Raw genomic sequence first — 16,475 nt, 5'->3', positions numbered from 1 at the left:
GTGGTGAAGATGGTGGGGATGACGATGAGCGCTGTGAATTTGCTGATGATGGTAATGATGAGGACAATGATGTAGAGGTTAATGATGATGAGGGCTGTTTTGATTGGGTTGATGATGATAGTGAGACTGATGAAAATGAGGCTGAAGATGGAGTAGTTGATAGTTTTGAAGATGGTGGTGTTGATAAAGGTGACGGTAATGTTGGTGAAGATGGTGTAGATGATAGTGTTGAAGATGATGATGTTGACAATAGTGGGACTGATAAAGATGGTGAAAATGATGATGGTGTAAATGATAGTATTGAAGATATTGATGTTAATGTTGGTGATGAAGATGATGGGGATGGTGATGAAGGCTGTGAGTTTACTGATGATGGTAATGATGTGGAAGATAATGTAGAGGTTGTTAATAGTAAGGGCTGTGCTGGTGAGGTTGACGATGATAGAGGGATTGATGAAGATGATGAAGATAGTGTAGATGATAGTATTGAGGATGTGGATGATGATGAAGATGATGGTAATGTTAATGATGAAGATTGTAAAGACGATGAAGATAGTGTAGATGATAATGTTGAAGAAGATGATGATGGTGATGATGATGACAATAGTGGAACTGATGAAGATGCTGCCGAGGAGGGTGAAGACGGTGTAGATGATGATGATGGTGGGACTGATGAAGATGGTGCAGATGATGGGGTAGATGGAGTGAATGGTAGTATTGAAGATGTTCTTGATGATGTTAATGTTGGTGGGGATGGTGATGAAGGCTGTGAGTTTGCTGATAATGTTAAGGATGTGGAAGATAATGTATTGGTTGTTGATATTGAGGGCTGTGCTTGTGAGATTGATGATAATGATGATAGTGGGACTGATGAGGATGTTGTGGATGATAGTATTGAAGATGTTTTTGATGATGATGATGATAATGTTGGTGATGAAGATGATGTAGAAGATAGTGTTAAAGATGATGACAATAGTGGGATTGATGAGGATGGTGAAGATGATGAGGATCGTTTTGTTGATTTTATTAAAGATGTAGTTGATGATGATTTTAATTCTGGCGATGAAGCCTGTGAGTTAGCTAATGATGATAAGAATGAGGAAAATGCTGAAGAGGTTGTTGATAGTGAGGGCTGTGCTGGAAGGGTTGATGATGATGGCAATGATAGTGGTGCTGAAGATGATGGTGACGGTGATGATGACGGTGTAGATGATAGTATTGAATATGTTGTTGATGCTGATGTTAATGTTGGTGATGAAGATAGTGGGGATGGTGAGTTAGGCTGTGAGTTTGTTGATGATTGTACAGATGAGAAAGATAATGTAGAGGTTCCTGAAAATGAGGGCTGTGATGGTGGGGTTGATAATGATGATAGTGGCATTGACGAAGATGGTGAAGATGATGAAGATGGTGTAGATGATGATGATGGTGGGACTGATGAAGATGGTGCAGATGATGGCGTGGATGGTGTAAATGATAGTATTGAAGATGTTGTTGATAGAATTGAAGATGTTATTGTTGATAATGATGATGTTAATGTTGGTGGTGAAGATGGTGGAGATGACGATGGGCGCTGTGAATTTGCTGATGATGGTAATGATGAGGACAATGATGTAGAGGTTACTGATAATGAGGGCTGTTTTGATTGGGCTGATGATGATAGTGGGACTGATGAGGATGAGACTAAGGATGATGAAGATGGAGAAGTTGATAGTATTGAAGATGGTGGTGTTGATGATAAAGGTGATTGTAATGTTGGTGATGAAGAAGGTCTAGATGGTAATGTTGCAGAAGATGATGATGATAGTAGTGGGACTGATGAAGTTGCTGCTGAGGATGTTGAAGGTGATGAGTTTTGTGTAGGTGATAGTATTAAAGATGTTGATGATAACGGTGTTGTTGAAGAAGGTAGGGATTGTGATGAAGGCTGTGAATTTGCTGATGATGGTAATGATGAGGAAAATGATGTAGAGGTTGCTGATGTTGAAGGCTGTTTTGGTTGGGTTGATGATGATAGTGAGACTGATGACGATGAGGCTGAGGATGATGAAGATGGAGTAGTTGATAGTATTGAAGATGGTGGTGTTGATGATAAAGGTGACGGTAATGTTGGTGAAGATGGTGTAGATGATAGTGTTGAAGATGATGATGTTGACAATAGTGGGACTGATAAAGATGGTGAAAATGATGATGGTGTAAATGATAGAATTGAAGATGTTGATGTTAATGTTGGTGATGAAGATGATGGGGATGGTGATGAAGGCTGCAAGTTTACTGATGATGGTAATGATGTGGAAGATAATGTATTGGTTGTTGATAGTAAGGGCTGTGCTGGTGAGGTTGACGATGATAGTGGGATTGATGAAGATGATGAAGATAGTGTAGATGATAGTATTGAGGATGTGGATGATGATGAAGATGATGGTAATGTTAATGATGAAGATTGTAAAGATGATGAAGATGGTGTAGATGATAATGTTGAAGAAGATGCAGGGGGTGAAGATGATGACAATAGTGGAACTGGTGAAGATGGTGTAGATGATGATGATGGTGGGACTGATGAAGATGGTGCAGATGATGGTTTAGATGGAGTAAACGATAGTTTTGAAGATGTTGTTGATGATGTTAATATTGGTGGGGATGGTAATGAAGGCTGTGAGCTTGCTGATGATTTTAAGGATGAGGAAAATGCTGCAGAGGTTTTTGATAGTGAGGGCTGTGCTGGAAGGGTTGATGATGATGGCAATGATAGTGGTGCTGAAGATGATGGTGACGGTGATGATGACGGTGTAGATGATAGCGTTGAATATGTTGTTGATGCTGATGTTAATGTTGGTGATGAAGATAGTGGGGATGGTGAGTTAGGCTGTGAGTTTGTTGATGATTGTACGGATGAGAAAGATAATGTAGAGGTGGCTGATAATGAGGGCTGTTTTGGTTGGGTTGACGATGATGATGATGATGATGATAATGTTGGTGATGAAGATGATGTAGATGATAGTGTTAAAGATGATGACAGTATTGGGATTGATGAGGATGGTGAAGATGATGAGGATCGTTTTGTTGATTGTATTAAATATGTAGTTGATGATTTTAATTCTGCCGATGAAGCCTGTGAGTTAGCTGATGAGGATAAGGATGAGGAAAATGCTGCAGAGGTTGTTGATAGTGAGGGCTGTGCTGGAAGGGTTGATGATGATGGCAATGATAGTGATGCTGAAGATGATGGTGACGGTGTAGATGATAGTGTTGAATATGTTGTTGATGCTGATGTTAATGTTGGTGATGAAGATGGTGGGGATGGTGAGTTAGGCTGTGAGTTTGTTGATGATTGTACGGATGAGAAAGATAATGTAGAGGTGGCTGATAATGAGGGCTGTTTTGGTTGGGTTGACGATGATGATGATGATGATGATAATGTTGGTGATGAAGATGATGTAGATGATAGTGTGACGAAGATGTTGAAGATGGTGTAGATGATGATGATGGTGGGACTGATGAAGATGGTGCAGATGATGGTGAAATTGATAGTATTGAAGATGTTGTTGATAGAATTGAATATGTTATTGTTGATAATGATGATGTTAATGTTGGTGGTGAAGATGGTGGAGATGACGATGTGCGCTGTGAATTTGCTGATGATGGTAATGATGAGGACAATGATGTAGAGGTTACTGATGATGAGGGCTGTTTTGATTGGGTTGATGATGATATTGGGACTGATGAGGATGAGACGGAGGATGATGAAGATAGAGAAGTTGATAGTATTGAAGATCGTGGTGTTGATGACAAAGGTGATTGTAATGTTGGTGATGAAGAAGGTCTAGATGGTAATGTTGCAGAAGATGATGATGAAAGTAGTGGGACTGATGAAGTTGCTGCTGAGGATGTTGAAGATGATGAGTTTTGTGTAGGTGATAGTATTAAAGATGTTGATGCTAACGGTGTTGTTGAAGAAGGTAGGGATGGTGATGAAGGCTGTGAATTTGCTGATGATGGTAATGATGAGGACAATGATGTAGAGGTTGCTGATGTTGAAGGCTGTTTTGGTTGGGTTGATGATGATAGTGAGACTGATGACGATGAGGCTGAGGATGATGAAGATGGAGTAGTTGATAGTATTGAAGATGGTGGTGTTGAAGATAAAGGTGACGGTAATGTTGGTGAAGATGGTGTAGATGATAGTGTTGAAAATGATGATGTTGACAATAGTGGGACTGATAAAGATGGTGAAAATGATGATGGTGCAAATAAAGGTAGGGATGGTGATGAAGGCTGTGAATTTGCTGATGATGGTAATGATGAGGACAATGATGTAGAGGTTGCTGATGTTGAAGGATGTTTTGGTTGGGTGGATGATGATAGTGAGACTGATGAAGATGAGCCTGAGGATGATGAAGATGGAGTAGTTGATAGTTGTTAATGTTGGTGGGGATGGTGATGAAGGCTGTGAGTTTGCTGATGATGTTAAGGATGTGAAAGATAATGTAGAGGTTGTTGATATTGAGGGCTGTGCTTGTGAGGTTGATGATAATGATGATAGTGGGACTGATGAGGATGTTGTGGATGATAGTATTGAAGATGATTTTGATGACGATGATGATGATGATGATGATGATGATGGTGATAATGTTGGTGATGAAGATGATGTAGATGACAGTGTTAAAGATGATGACTGTATTGGGATTGATGAGGATGGTGAAGATGATGAGGATCGTTTTGTTGATTTTATTAAAGATGTAGTTGATGATGATTTTAATTCTGGCGATGAAGCCTCTGAGTTAGCTGATAATGATAAGAATGAGGAAAATGCTGCAGAGGTTGTTGATAGTGAGGGCTGTGCTGGAAGGGTTGATGATGATGGCAGTGATAGTGATGCTGAAGATGATGGTGAAGGTGTAGATGATAGTGTTGAATATGTTGTTGATGCCGATGTTAATGTTGGTGATGAAGATAGTTGGGATGGTGAGTTAGGCTGTGAGTTTGTTGATGATTGTACGGATGAGAAAGATAATCTAGAGGTTCCTGAAAATGAGGGCTGTGATGGTGGGGTTGATAATGATGATAGTGGTATTGACGAAGGTGGTGAAGATGGTGTAGATGATGATGATGGTGGGACTGATGAAGATGGTGCAGATGATGGTGTAAATGATAGTATTGAAGATGTTATTGTTGATAATGATGATGTTAATGTTGGTGGTGAAGATGGTGGAGATGACGATGAGCGCTGTGAATTTGCTGATGATGGTAATGATGAGGACAATGATGTAGAGGTTACTGATGATGAGGGCTGTTTTGATTGGGTTGATGATGATAGTGGGACTGATGAGGATGAGACTGAGGATGATGAAGATAGAGAAGTTGATAGTATTGAAGATCGTGGTGTTGATGACAAAGGTGATTGTAATGTTGGTGATGAAGAAGGTCTAGATGGTAATGTTGCAGAAGATGATGATGAAAGTAGTGGGACTGATGAAGTTGCTGCTGAGGATGTTGAAGATGATGAGTTTTGTGTAGGTGATAGTATTAAAGATGTTGATGCTAACGGTGTTGTTGAAGAAGGTAGGGATGGTGATGAAGGCTGTGAATTTGCTGATGATGGTAATGATGAGGAAAATGATGTAGAGGTTGCTGATGTTGAAGGATGTTTTGGTTGGGTTGATGATGATAGTGAGACTGATGAAGATGAGGCTGAGGATGATGAAGATGGAGCAGTTGATAGTATTGAAGATGGTGGTGTTGATGATGAAGGTGACGGTAATGTTGCTGAAGATGGTGTAGATGATAGTGTTGAAGATGATGATGTTGACAGTAGTGGCACTGATAATGTTAATAGTAAGGGCTGTGCTGGTGAGGTTGACGATGATAGTGGGATTGATGAAGATGATGAAGATAGTGTAGATGATAGCATTGAGGTTGTGGATGATAATAAAGATGATGGTAATGTTAATGATGAAGATTGTGAAGATGATGAAGATAGTGTAGATGATAATGTTGAAGAAGATGATGGTGGTGATGATGATGACAATAGTGGAACTGATGAAGATGGTGCCGAGGATGGTGAAGATGGTGTAGATGATGATGATGTTGGGACTGATGAAGATGGTGCAGATGATGGTTTAGATGGAGTAAATGATAGTATTGAAGATGTTGTTGATGATGTTAATGTTGGTGGGAATGTTGATGAAGGCTGTGAGTTTGCTAATGATGTTAAGGATGTGGAAGATAATGTAGAGGTTGCTGATATTGAGGGCTGTGCTTGTGAGGATGATGATAATGATGATAGTCGGACTGACGAGGATGGTGTGGATGATAGTATTGAAGATGTTTTTGATGATGATGATGATGATGATAATGTTGGCGATGAAAATGATGTAGATGATAGTGTTAAAGATGATGACAATAGTGGGATTGAAGAGGATAGTGAAGATGATGAGGACCGTTTTGTTGATTGTATTAAAGATGTAGTTGATGATGATTTTAATTCTGGCGATGAAGCCTGTGAGTTAGCTGATGATGATAAGGATGAGGAAAATGCTGCAGAGGTTGTTGATAGTGATGGCTGTGCTGGAAGGGTTGATGATGATGGCAATGATAGTGGTGCTGAAGGTGACGGTGATGATGACGGTATAGATGATAGTGTTGAATATGTTGTTGATGCTGATGTTAATGTTGGTGATGAAGATAGTGGGGATGGTGATTTAGGCTGTGAGTTTGTTGATGATTGTACGGATGAGAAAAATAATGTAGAGCTTCCTGAAAATGAGGGCTGTGATGGTGGGGTTGATAATGATGATAGTGATATTGACAAAAATGGTGAAGATGGTGTAGATGATGATGATGGTGGGATTGATGAAGATGATGCAGATGATGGTGTGGATGGTGTAAATGATAGTATTGAAGATGTAGTTGATGATGTTAATGTTGGTGGGGATGGTGATGAAGGCTGCGAGTTTGCTGATGATGGTAAGGATGTGGAGGATAATATAGAGGTTGTTGATATTGAGGGCTGTGCTGGTGAGGTTGATGATAATGATAGTGATGGGGATGGTGATGAAGGCTGCGAGTTTCCTGATGATGGTAATGATGAGGACGATGATGTAGAGGTTGCTGATAATGAGGGCGGTTGTGGTTGGGTTGATGATGATGATGATGATGATAGTGGGACTGATGAAGATGAGGCTGAAGATGGTGGTGTTGATGATACATGTGATGGTGATGTTGGTGAAGATGGTGTAAATGATAGTGTTGAAGAAGATGATGATGTTGACAATAGTGGGACTGATGAAGATGGTGCTGAGGATGGTAAAGATGATGGTGTAAATGATATTATTGAAGATGTTGATGATGCTAATGATGGTGGTGAAGATGATGGTGATGTTGATGAAGGCTGCAAATTTGCTGCTGATGGTAAGGATGTGGAAGATAATGTAGAGGTTGTTGATATTGAGGGATGTGCTGGTGAGGTTGATGGTGATAGTGGGATTGATGAAGATGGTGAAGATAGTGTAGATGATATTATTGAAGATGTTGATAATGAAGACAGAGAAGATGATGAAGATGGTGTAAATAATAATGTTGAAGAAGATGATAGCAATGTTAATGTTGACAATAGTGGGACTGATGAAGATGGTGCAGAGGATGGTGAAGATGGTGTAGATGATGATGATGATGATGATAGTGGGACTGATGAAGATGTCACTGAAAATGGTGCAGATGATGAAGATAGTGTTGAAAATGAAGTTGTCAGTAGTGGGACTGATGATGATGATGGTAATGAGGATGGCAAAGACGATGAAGATGGTGTAGATGATATTTTTGAAGATGTTAATGTTGGTGATGAAGATAGTGGGGATGGTGATGAAGGCTTTGAGTTTGCTGATGATAGTAAGGATGTGAAAGATGATGTAGAGGTTGTTGATAGTAAGGGCTGTGCTGGTGAGGTTGACGATGATAGTGGGATTGATGAAGATGTTGAAGATAGTGTAGAAGATAGTATTGAGGATGTGGATGATGAAGAAGATGATGGTAATGTTAATGATGAAGATTGTGAAGATGATGAAGATGGTGTAGATGATAATGTTGAAGAAGATGCAGGGGGTGAAGATGATGACAATAGTGGAACTGGTGAAGATGGTGTAGATGATGATGATGGTGGGACTGATGAAGATGGTGCAGATGATGGTTTAGATGGAGTAAATAGTTTTGAAGATGTTGTTGATGATGTTAATGTTGGTGGGGATGGTGATGAAGGCTGTGAGCTTGCTGATGATGTTAAGGATGAGGAAAATGCTGCAGAGGTTTTTGATAGTGAGGGCTGTGCTGGAAGGGTTGATGATGATGGCAATGATAGTGGTGCTGAAGGTGACGGTGATGATGACGGTATAGATGATAGTGTTGAATATGTTGTTGATGCTGATGTTAATGTTGGTGATGAAGATAGTGGGGATGGTGAGTTAGGCTGTGAGTTTGTTGATGATTGAACAGATGAGAAAGATAATGTAGAGGTTGCTGATAATGAGGGCTGTTTTGGTTGGGTTGATGATGATGATGATGATGATAATGTTGGTGATGAAGATGATGTAGATGATAGTGTTAAAGATGATGACAATAGTGGGACTGATGAGGATGGTGAAGATGATGAGGATCGTTTTGTTGATTTTATTAAAGATGTAGTTGATGATGATTTTAATTCTGGCGATGAAACCTGTGAGTTAGCTGATGAGGATAAGGATGAGGAAAATGCTGCAGAAGTTGTTGATAGTGAGGGCTGTGCTGGAAGCGTTGATGATAATGGCAATGATTTTGGTGCTGAAGATGATGGTGACGGTGACGGTGATGATGACGGTGTAGATGATAGTGTTGAATATGTTGTTGATGCTGATGTTAATGTTGGTGATGAAGATAGTGGGAATGGTGAGTTAGGCTGTGAGTTTGTTGATGATTGTACGGATGAGAAAGATAATGTAGAGGTTCCTGAAACTGAGGGCTGTGATGGTGGGGTTGATAATGATGATAGTGGTATTGACGAAGATGGTGAAGATGATGATGATGGTGGGACAGATGAAGATGGTGCAGATGATGGTGTGGATGGTGTAAATGATAGTATTGAAGATGTAGTTGATGATGTTAATGTTGGTGGGGGTGGTGATGAAGGCTGCGAGTTTGCTGATGATGGTAAGGATGTGGAGGATAATATAGAGGTTGTTGATATTGAGGGCTGTGCTGGTGAGGTTGATGATAATGATAGTGATGGGGATGGTGATGAATGCTGCGAATTTCCTGATGATGGTAATGATGAGGACGATGATGTAGAGGTTGCTGATAATGAGGGCGGTTGTGGTTGGGTTGATGAAGATGATGATAGTGGGACTGATGAAGATGAGGCTGAGGATGGTGGTGTTGATGATAAATGTGATGGTGATGTTGGTGAAGATGGTGTAAATGATAGTGTTGAAGAAGATGATGATGTTGACAATAGTGGGACTGATGAAGATGGTGCTGAGGATGGTAAAGATGATGGTGTAAATGATATTATTGAAGATGTTGATGATGCTAATGATGGTGGCGAAGATGACGGTGATGTTGATGAAGGCTGCAAATTTGCTGCTGATGGTAAGGATGTGGAAGATAATGTAGAGGTTGTTGATATTGAGGGATGTGCTGGTGAGGTTGATGGTGATAGTGGGATTGATGAAGATGGTGAAGATAGTGTAGATGATGAAGATGGTGTAAATAATAATGTTGAAGAAGATGATGGCAATGATAATGTTGACAATAGTGGGACTGATGAAGATGGTGCAGAGGATGGTGAAGATGGTGTAGATGATGATGATGATGATGATAGTGGGACTGATGAAGATGTCACTGAAAATGGTGTAGATGATGAAGATAGTGTAGAAGATTGTGTTGAAAATGAAGTTGTCAGTAGTGGGACTGATGATGATGATGGTAATGAGGATGGCAAAGACGATGAAGATGGTGTAGATGATATTTTTGAAGATGTTAATGTTGGTGATGAAGGCTTTGAGTTTGCTGATGATAGGAAGGATGTGAAAGATGATGTAGAGGTTGTTGAAAGTGAGGGCTGCCTTGGTGAGGTTGATGATGATGATAATGGGACTGATGAAGATGGTGAAGGTGGTGTAGATGATAGCATTGAAGATGTTGATGATAATGATGGTAATATTGGTGATGAAGATGGTGTAGATGATGGTGCTGAAGATAATGATAATTGTGGGATTGAAGGTAGTGATAAGGATGGTGAAGATGATGAGAATTGTTTTGTTGATAATATTAAAGATGCTGTCGATGATGATGTTAATTCTGGTGATGAAGCATGTGAGTTAGCTGATAATGATAAAGATGAGGAAAACGATGCAGAGGTTGTTGATAATGAGGGCTGTGCTGGAGTGGTTGACAAAGGTGATAGTGGGACTGATGAAGATGGTGCTGAAGGTGGTGAAGATGATGATGTAGTTGATGTTATTGAAGATGTTGATGATGATGATGATGATGATGATGGTAATGTTGGTGTTGAAGATGGCAAAGTTGATGTAGATGGTGTAGATGATAGTGTTGAAGATGTTAATGTTGGAGTTGAAGATAGTGGGGATGGTGATGAAGTCTGTATGTTTGTTGATGATGGTAAGGATGAGGAAGATAATGTAGATGATAAAGATGACAGAAATGTTGTTGAAGATTGTGAAGACGATGAAGATGGTGTAGATGATAGTGTTGAAGAAGACGGTGATGGTGACAATAGTGAGACTGATGGTGCTGAGGATGGTGAGGATGAAGTTTGTGTAGATGTTAGTTTTGAAGATGATAATGATAGTGAGACTGAGGAAGATGTCACTGAAGATGATGAAGATGGTGTAGATGATAGTGTTGAAGTAGATGATGATGATGTTGACACTAGTGGGACTGATGAAAATGATGCTGATGATGAAGATGATAAAGATGGTGTAAATGATAGTACTGAAAATGTTGATGCTATTGCTGGTGATGAAGGCTGTGATTTTACTGATGATGTTGAAGATGATGTAAAGGTTGCTGATAGTGAGGGCTGTGCTGGTGAGATTGATGATAGTGGGACTGATGAAGATGGTGTAGATGATATTATTGAAGATGCTGTTAATGACGGTAATGTTGCTGAAGAAGATGTAGATGATAGTGTTGAAGATGATGGTGATGATGACAATAGTGGGATTGATGAAGGTGGTGATGAGGATGGTGAAGATGAGGATTGTGATGTTGATAGTACTGAAGACGTTGTCAAGGATGTGGAAGATAATGTAGAGGTTGTTGATAATGAGGGCTGTGCTGGAGGGGTTGATGATGATGATGATGATGATGATAGTGGGACTGATGAAGATGGTGTAGATGATAGTACTGAAGATGTTGATGCTAATGCTGATGATGAAGATGGTGAGGATGATGAAGGCTGTGAGTTTGCTGATGATGGTAAGGATGAGGAAGACAATGTAGAGGTTGCTGAAAGTGAGGGCTGTGCTGGTGGGGTTGATGATGATAGTGGGATGGATGAAGGTGAAGATGATGAAAATAGTGTTGATGATAGTACTGAAGATGTTGATGATGGTAATCTTGGTAATGAAGATTGCGAAGACATTAAAAGTGGTGTAGATGGTATTGTTGAAGATGATGATGACAATATTGGGACTGATGAAGATGTTGGTGAAGATGATGAAAATATTGCAGATGATAGTGTTGAAGATGATGATGTTGACAATAGAGGGACTGGTGAAAATGGTGTAAATGATTGTATTGAAGATGTTGATAATGTTGGTGATGAAGATGATGCAGATGGTGATAAAGGTTGAGAGTTTATTGATGATGGTAAGGATGTGGAAGATGATGTAGAGGTTGCTGATAGTGAGAGCTGTGCTGGTGAAGTTGATGATGATGATAGTGGGACTGATGAATATGGTGCTGAAGATGGTGTAGATGATCGTTTTGAAGATGTTGGTGATGAAAGTAATATTGGTGATGAAGATGGTGTAAATGATGTAGATGGAATTGATAAAGATGTTGATGTGGATGGTGCAGATGGAGTTGTTGATAATATTGAAGATGGTGATGATAAAGATGATGGTAACGTTGATGATAAAGATGATGGAGACAATAAAGATGATGTTGATGATAATGTTGAAGATGTTGGAGGTGGTGATGAAGGCTGTGAATTCGCTGAAGATGGTAAGGATGAGGAAGATGATTTAGAATTTGCTGATAATGAGGGCAGAGCTGAGGATAGTAATGGTTGGAGTGAATTTGGTGGTGGCGAGGATGATGAAGATAGTGGTGATGTGTATGATATTGAGGAGAATGGTGGTGAGGTTACTATTGATGATGAGGATGATGATAGCAAGGATGAAGAAGGTTGTGAAAATGGTGATGAGGATGATGAAATTGTGGTTATCGATGACAGTGTTGTGGTTGGGGATGATGAAGATGGCTGTACAGTTGATGATAGTGAAGATGGTGAGGATGATAAAGGTTGTGCCAAGGTTGTTGATAAAGATGGTGTCATTGGTGATGATGATGGTGTGGTTGTTGATGTAGATGGTGAGGATGAAGTAGATGAGATAGAGGTTGCTGATAGTGAGGGCTGTGTTGTTGGAGTTGATGATGATAGTGGGACTGATGAAGATGGTGCTGAGGATGGTGAATATGATGAAGATAGTGTTGACAAAGATAAAGATGATGGTAATGTTGGTGATAAAGATAATAAAAAGGGTGTAGATGATAGTGTAGAACTAGAAGAAGATGATGATATTGATATTGGGACTGATGAATTTGGTACTGAGGTTAATGAAGATGATGAGGATGCTGTAGATGATGGTGTTGATGATAAAGATGATGACAATGTTGGCGATGAAGATGGTGCAGATAGTGTTGAAGAAGAAGATAATGATGTTGATATTGGGAATGATGAAGATGATGTTGAGGATGGTGGAGATGATAGTATTGAAGATGGTGTTGATGATGCTGATGATAGTAAGGTTGAGGAAGATGATGCAGAGGTTGTGCTGGTGGGGGTTGGTGGTGATTTCAGTAGTGGGAGTGATGAAGATGGTGTTGTTGATATTATTGAAGATGGTGATGATGATGGTGGTGATGAAGATGGTGTAGATAATAGTGTTGAAGAAGAAGATGATGTTGATATTGGGACTGATGAAGATGATGTTGAGGATGGTGGAGATGATAGTATTGAAGATGGTGTTGATGATGCTGATGATAGTAAGGTTGAGGAAGGTGATGCAGAGGTTGTGCTGATGGGGGTTGGTGATGATTTTAGTAGTGGGAGTGATGAAGATGGTGCTGATGGTGATGAAGATGGTGTGGTTGATAGTATTGAAGATGGTGATAATGATGAATATGGTGGTGATGAAGATGGTGTAGATAATAGTTTTGAAGAAGATGATGTTGATATTGGGACTGATGAAGATGATGTTGAGGATGGTAAAGATGAAGAGGATGGTGGAGTTGATATTACTGAGGATGTTGAAGAAGAAGAAGAAGAAGATGATGATGATGATGATGGCAATAGTGGGACTGATGAAGATGCTGCTGTGGATGGTAAAGATGAAGAGGATGGTGGAGTTGATATTACTGAGGATGTTGATAATGATAAAGATGTTAATGTTAAAGATGGTGTGGATGGTGATGTAAGCTGTGAGTCTGTTGATGATGGTAAGGATGAGGTAGATGATGCAGAGGTTGCTGACAGTAAGGGCTGTGCTGGTGGGGGCGATGATGATGAAAATAGTGGGAATGATGAAGATGGTGTAGATGATGATGTTAATGTTGATGATGAAGATGGTGTAGATGATTGTATTGAAGAATAAGATGATGATGATGACAAAAATGGGACTGATAAAGATGGTGCTGAGAATGGTGAAGATGATGAGGATGATGTAGAAGGTGGTGTTGAAGATGTTGATAATGATGATGATGGTAATGTTGGTGATAAAGATGGTGTGGATGATGATAAAGGCTGTGAGTTTGTTGATGATGGTAAGAATGAAGATGATGATGCAGAGGTTGCTGATAGTGAGGGCTGTGCTGATGGGGTTGATGATGATGACAATAGTGGGAAAGATGAAGATGGTGTTGATGATGATAAAGATGATGGTAATGTTAGTGATGAAGATGTTATAGATGATAGTGTTGTTGTTGTTGATGATGATGATGATGATAGTGGTACTGATGAAGATTGTGTTGAGTATGGTGAAGATGATGACGATTGTGTTTTTGATGGTATTGAAGATGGTGGTGATGATGACAATAGTGGGACAGGTGAAGATGTTGATAAAGTTGATAATGATATTAATGTTGGTGGTGATGAAGATGATGGTGATGGTGATGAAGGCTGCAAGTTAGCTGATGATGGTAAGGAAGATGAAGAAGATGTTGTAGAGGCAGCTGATAGTGAGGGCTGTGCTGCTGGGGTTGATGATAAGGTTGTTAATGAGATCGTTATGGTTGGTGATGATGATGTAGATGGTGGTATAGTTAAAGATTGTGAGGTTGATGAAGTTTGTGTTGAGGTTATTGCTGAAGATGGTGGCATTGAAGATGACAATGGTGTGGATGATAATGTTGATTCTGCCGACACTGGTAAAGATGAAGAGGATTTTGTTGATGGTGTAGAAGATGAGGATGATGATGATGGTTTAATGGTTGGTGAGGATGATGACTGTGGTGATGATGGTGAGGTTGGCACTGAAAACTGTTGGAATGTTGGATGTGACTGAAGTGATGAGGCTGTTGATGCTGTTTGTGAACGTATTGATGGTATAGATGTTGAGTTTGGTGGTGAAGCTGGAAATATGGAATGGTGTGGGGGGAAAAATCCATTAGTCACTGAGTCTGATGCAGTTTGTTTAATCATTGAAAAAGACTAAACTGATTCAAGCAGGATTTAGTTTGGATATCATTATAAATTTTGTAAAATTTCTTTGTAAGGCACAAAAACCTACCGCAAAAAAACTATACACCAGTACCTTTTACATTTTGTCACTTCTTATGATGTACTGCCCTATAGTGGTTAAAAAGCAGTACCGGGGAGCTTCTATGACAGGGATCCTCAATTCTGGCCCACGAGATCCACTTTCCTGCAGAGTTTAGCTCTAACCCTAATCAAACACACCTGAGCATGCTAATTAATGTCTTCGGAATCATTAGATTCCGATAAGGCGAGTTTGATCAAGGTTGGAGCTAAACTCTGCAGTGCATTTGCCTTCCAGGGCAAGATTTGCGGAACCCTGTTCTATGACATTGAAGAGCTTTGGCCCCAGGCTGTTTTTAAACAATCCTTTTTTTTAATTTTTTTTTTATTGTTAACACAGTACTTTATCTCGAATTTGAATGCAAAATCAATTTTTTTGACAATTATTATTTATTGTATTAATGTGTTGTGTTAATGTGTTGACAGTATTTAGTCTTACTCCGATTGCATGTCTGATTGTAGTCAGAACACAGAATATAGATAGGAATAAAACGGGAGAATTTGGTGTATGTAAGTGCTGCTGAATAAGGATTAATATTTAATTTATACAGTAAAGATTATGTTGTTTTACATTTGATTATTACATTTTTGTACTGTTTTCTACTGTTATACATACCTGAAAAATGTAAACCAGTTTGATTAATTTGTATCTTTGTTCTATTATGTTGTTATCACTTGTAATTTGTTTAGTTGTTCTCATTTTAAGGGGTTTCTATTTAATAGTGTTTAAAATTTATAGCTAGGCTAGCAGTTTTTGCTTTGGTATCGAAATTGGAATCAAGAATTGTGAAATTTCACAGCTATGTAAAATGTTGGTATCATGAATCACATGAAATACTACTACTTTAGATAAAAATCTACAGACACAAATAGATACAAATAGATTCAGTATAATAAAGGAAACACTTGAATGTATGGTTTGGAAATGTTCTTTCCGCTAGTATAAAAAAAGATGTGTCATAGAAACAAAATTGAGTGTCTTGCCTTCAAAAAAGGGAGGTTTTACTTTGTGGCTATCTTATGTGAGTTTATTGTAGATTCTCACAGAACACGTGTACACATGCAGATGACCTGGAGAGTGTCTGACTTACCTGATGCCAGGTTCTTCTTTCTTTGGTACAGAAGCAGTAAGAGAAGCCAGAAATGGACAACTAAAACCTTCATCCTGTTCAGGTAAATGTGTCCAACTCAACTCACTTTACTGCCACTTCACTACATGTTTAAATAGAGCTGCTGAAATTTCTTGAGGCTACATACTGTTTTGCATCTGCATCTTGCTAAGCAGGTTTTGCTGTATATAAAAGTCACTTCTCATTACACTTAAAATCTGCAAGTATGACAGGAATGCTGGAAAACAATTATGCAACATCTAAATAATGTGCAGAATCATACAAAGATTCAAAGTTGAAAAATAACAGGACCTTCAGAAGGTTTACCGAATGAA

The 16,475-nt window shown here is 39.3% G+C and overlaps 1 protein-coding gene across 1 annotated transcript; it reads left to right on the top strand.

Moving 5' to 3' along the window:
• Nucleotides 1–438: 438 nt before the first annotated feature.
• On the top strand, nt 439–4,974 carry LOC107660380 (serine-aspartate repeat-containing protein I-like). The gene is made up of 5 exons (XM_016449660.1): nt 439–473; nt 557–3,447; nt 3,603–4,364; nt 4,447–4,896; nt 4,958–4,974. Exons 1-5 carry the CDS (start codon nt 439–441, stop codon nt 4,972–4,974), a joined length of 4,155 nt encoding a protein of 1,384 aa, XP_016305146.1.
• The last annotated feature ends 11,501 nt before the right edge of the window (nt 4,975–16,475 follow it).

This window comes from Sinocyclocheilus anshuiensis, unplaced genomic scaffold (genome assembly GCF_001515605.1).
Source record: "Sinocyclocheilus anshuiensis isolate Anshui unplaced genomic scaffold, SAMN03320099.WGS_v1.1 scaffold850, whole genome shotgun sequence".
Taxonomy (NCBI): Eukaryota; Metazoa; Chordata; class Actinopteri; order Cypriniformes; family Cyprinidae; genus Sinocyclocheilus; species Sinocyclocheilus anshuiensis.
The sequence above is the reverse complement of the archived record's forward strand: the minus strand, read 5'-3'. Positions and strand labels throughout refer to the sequence as shown.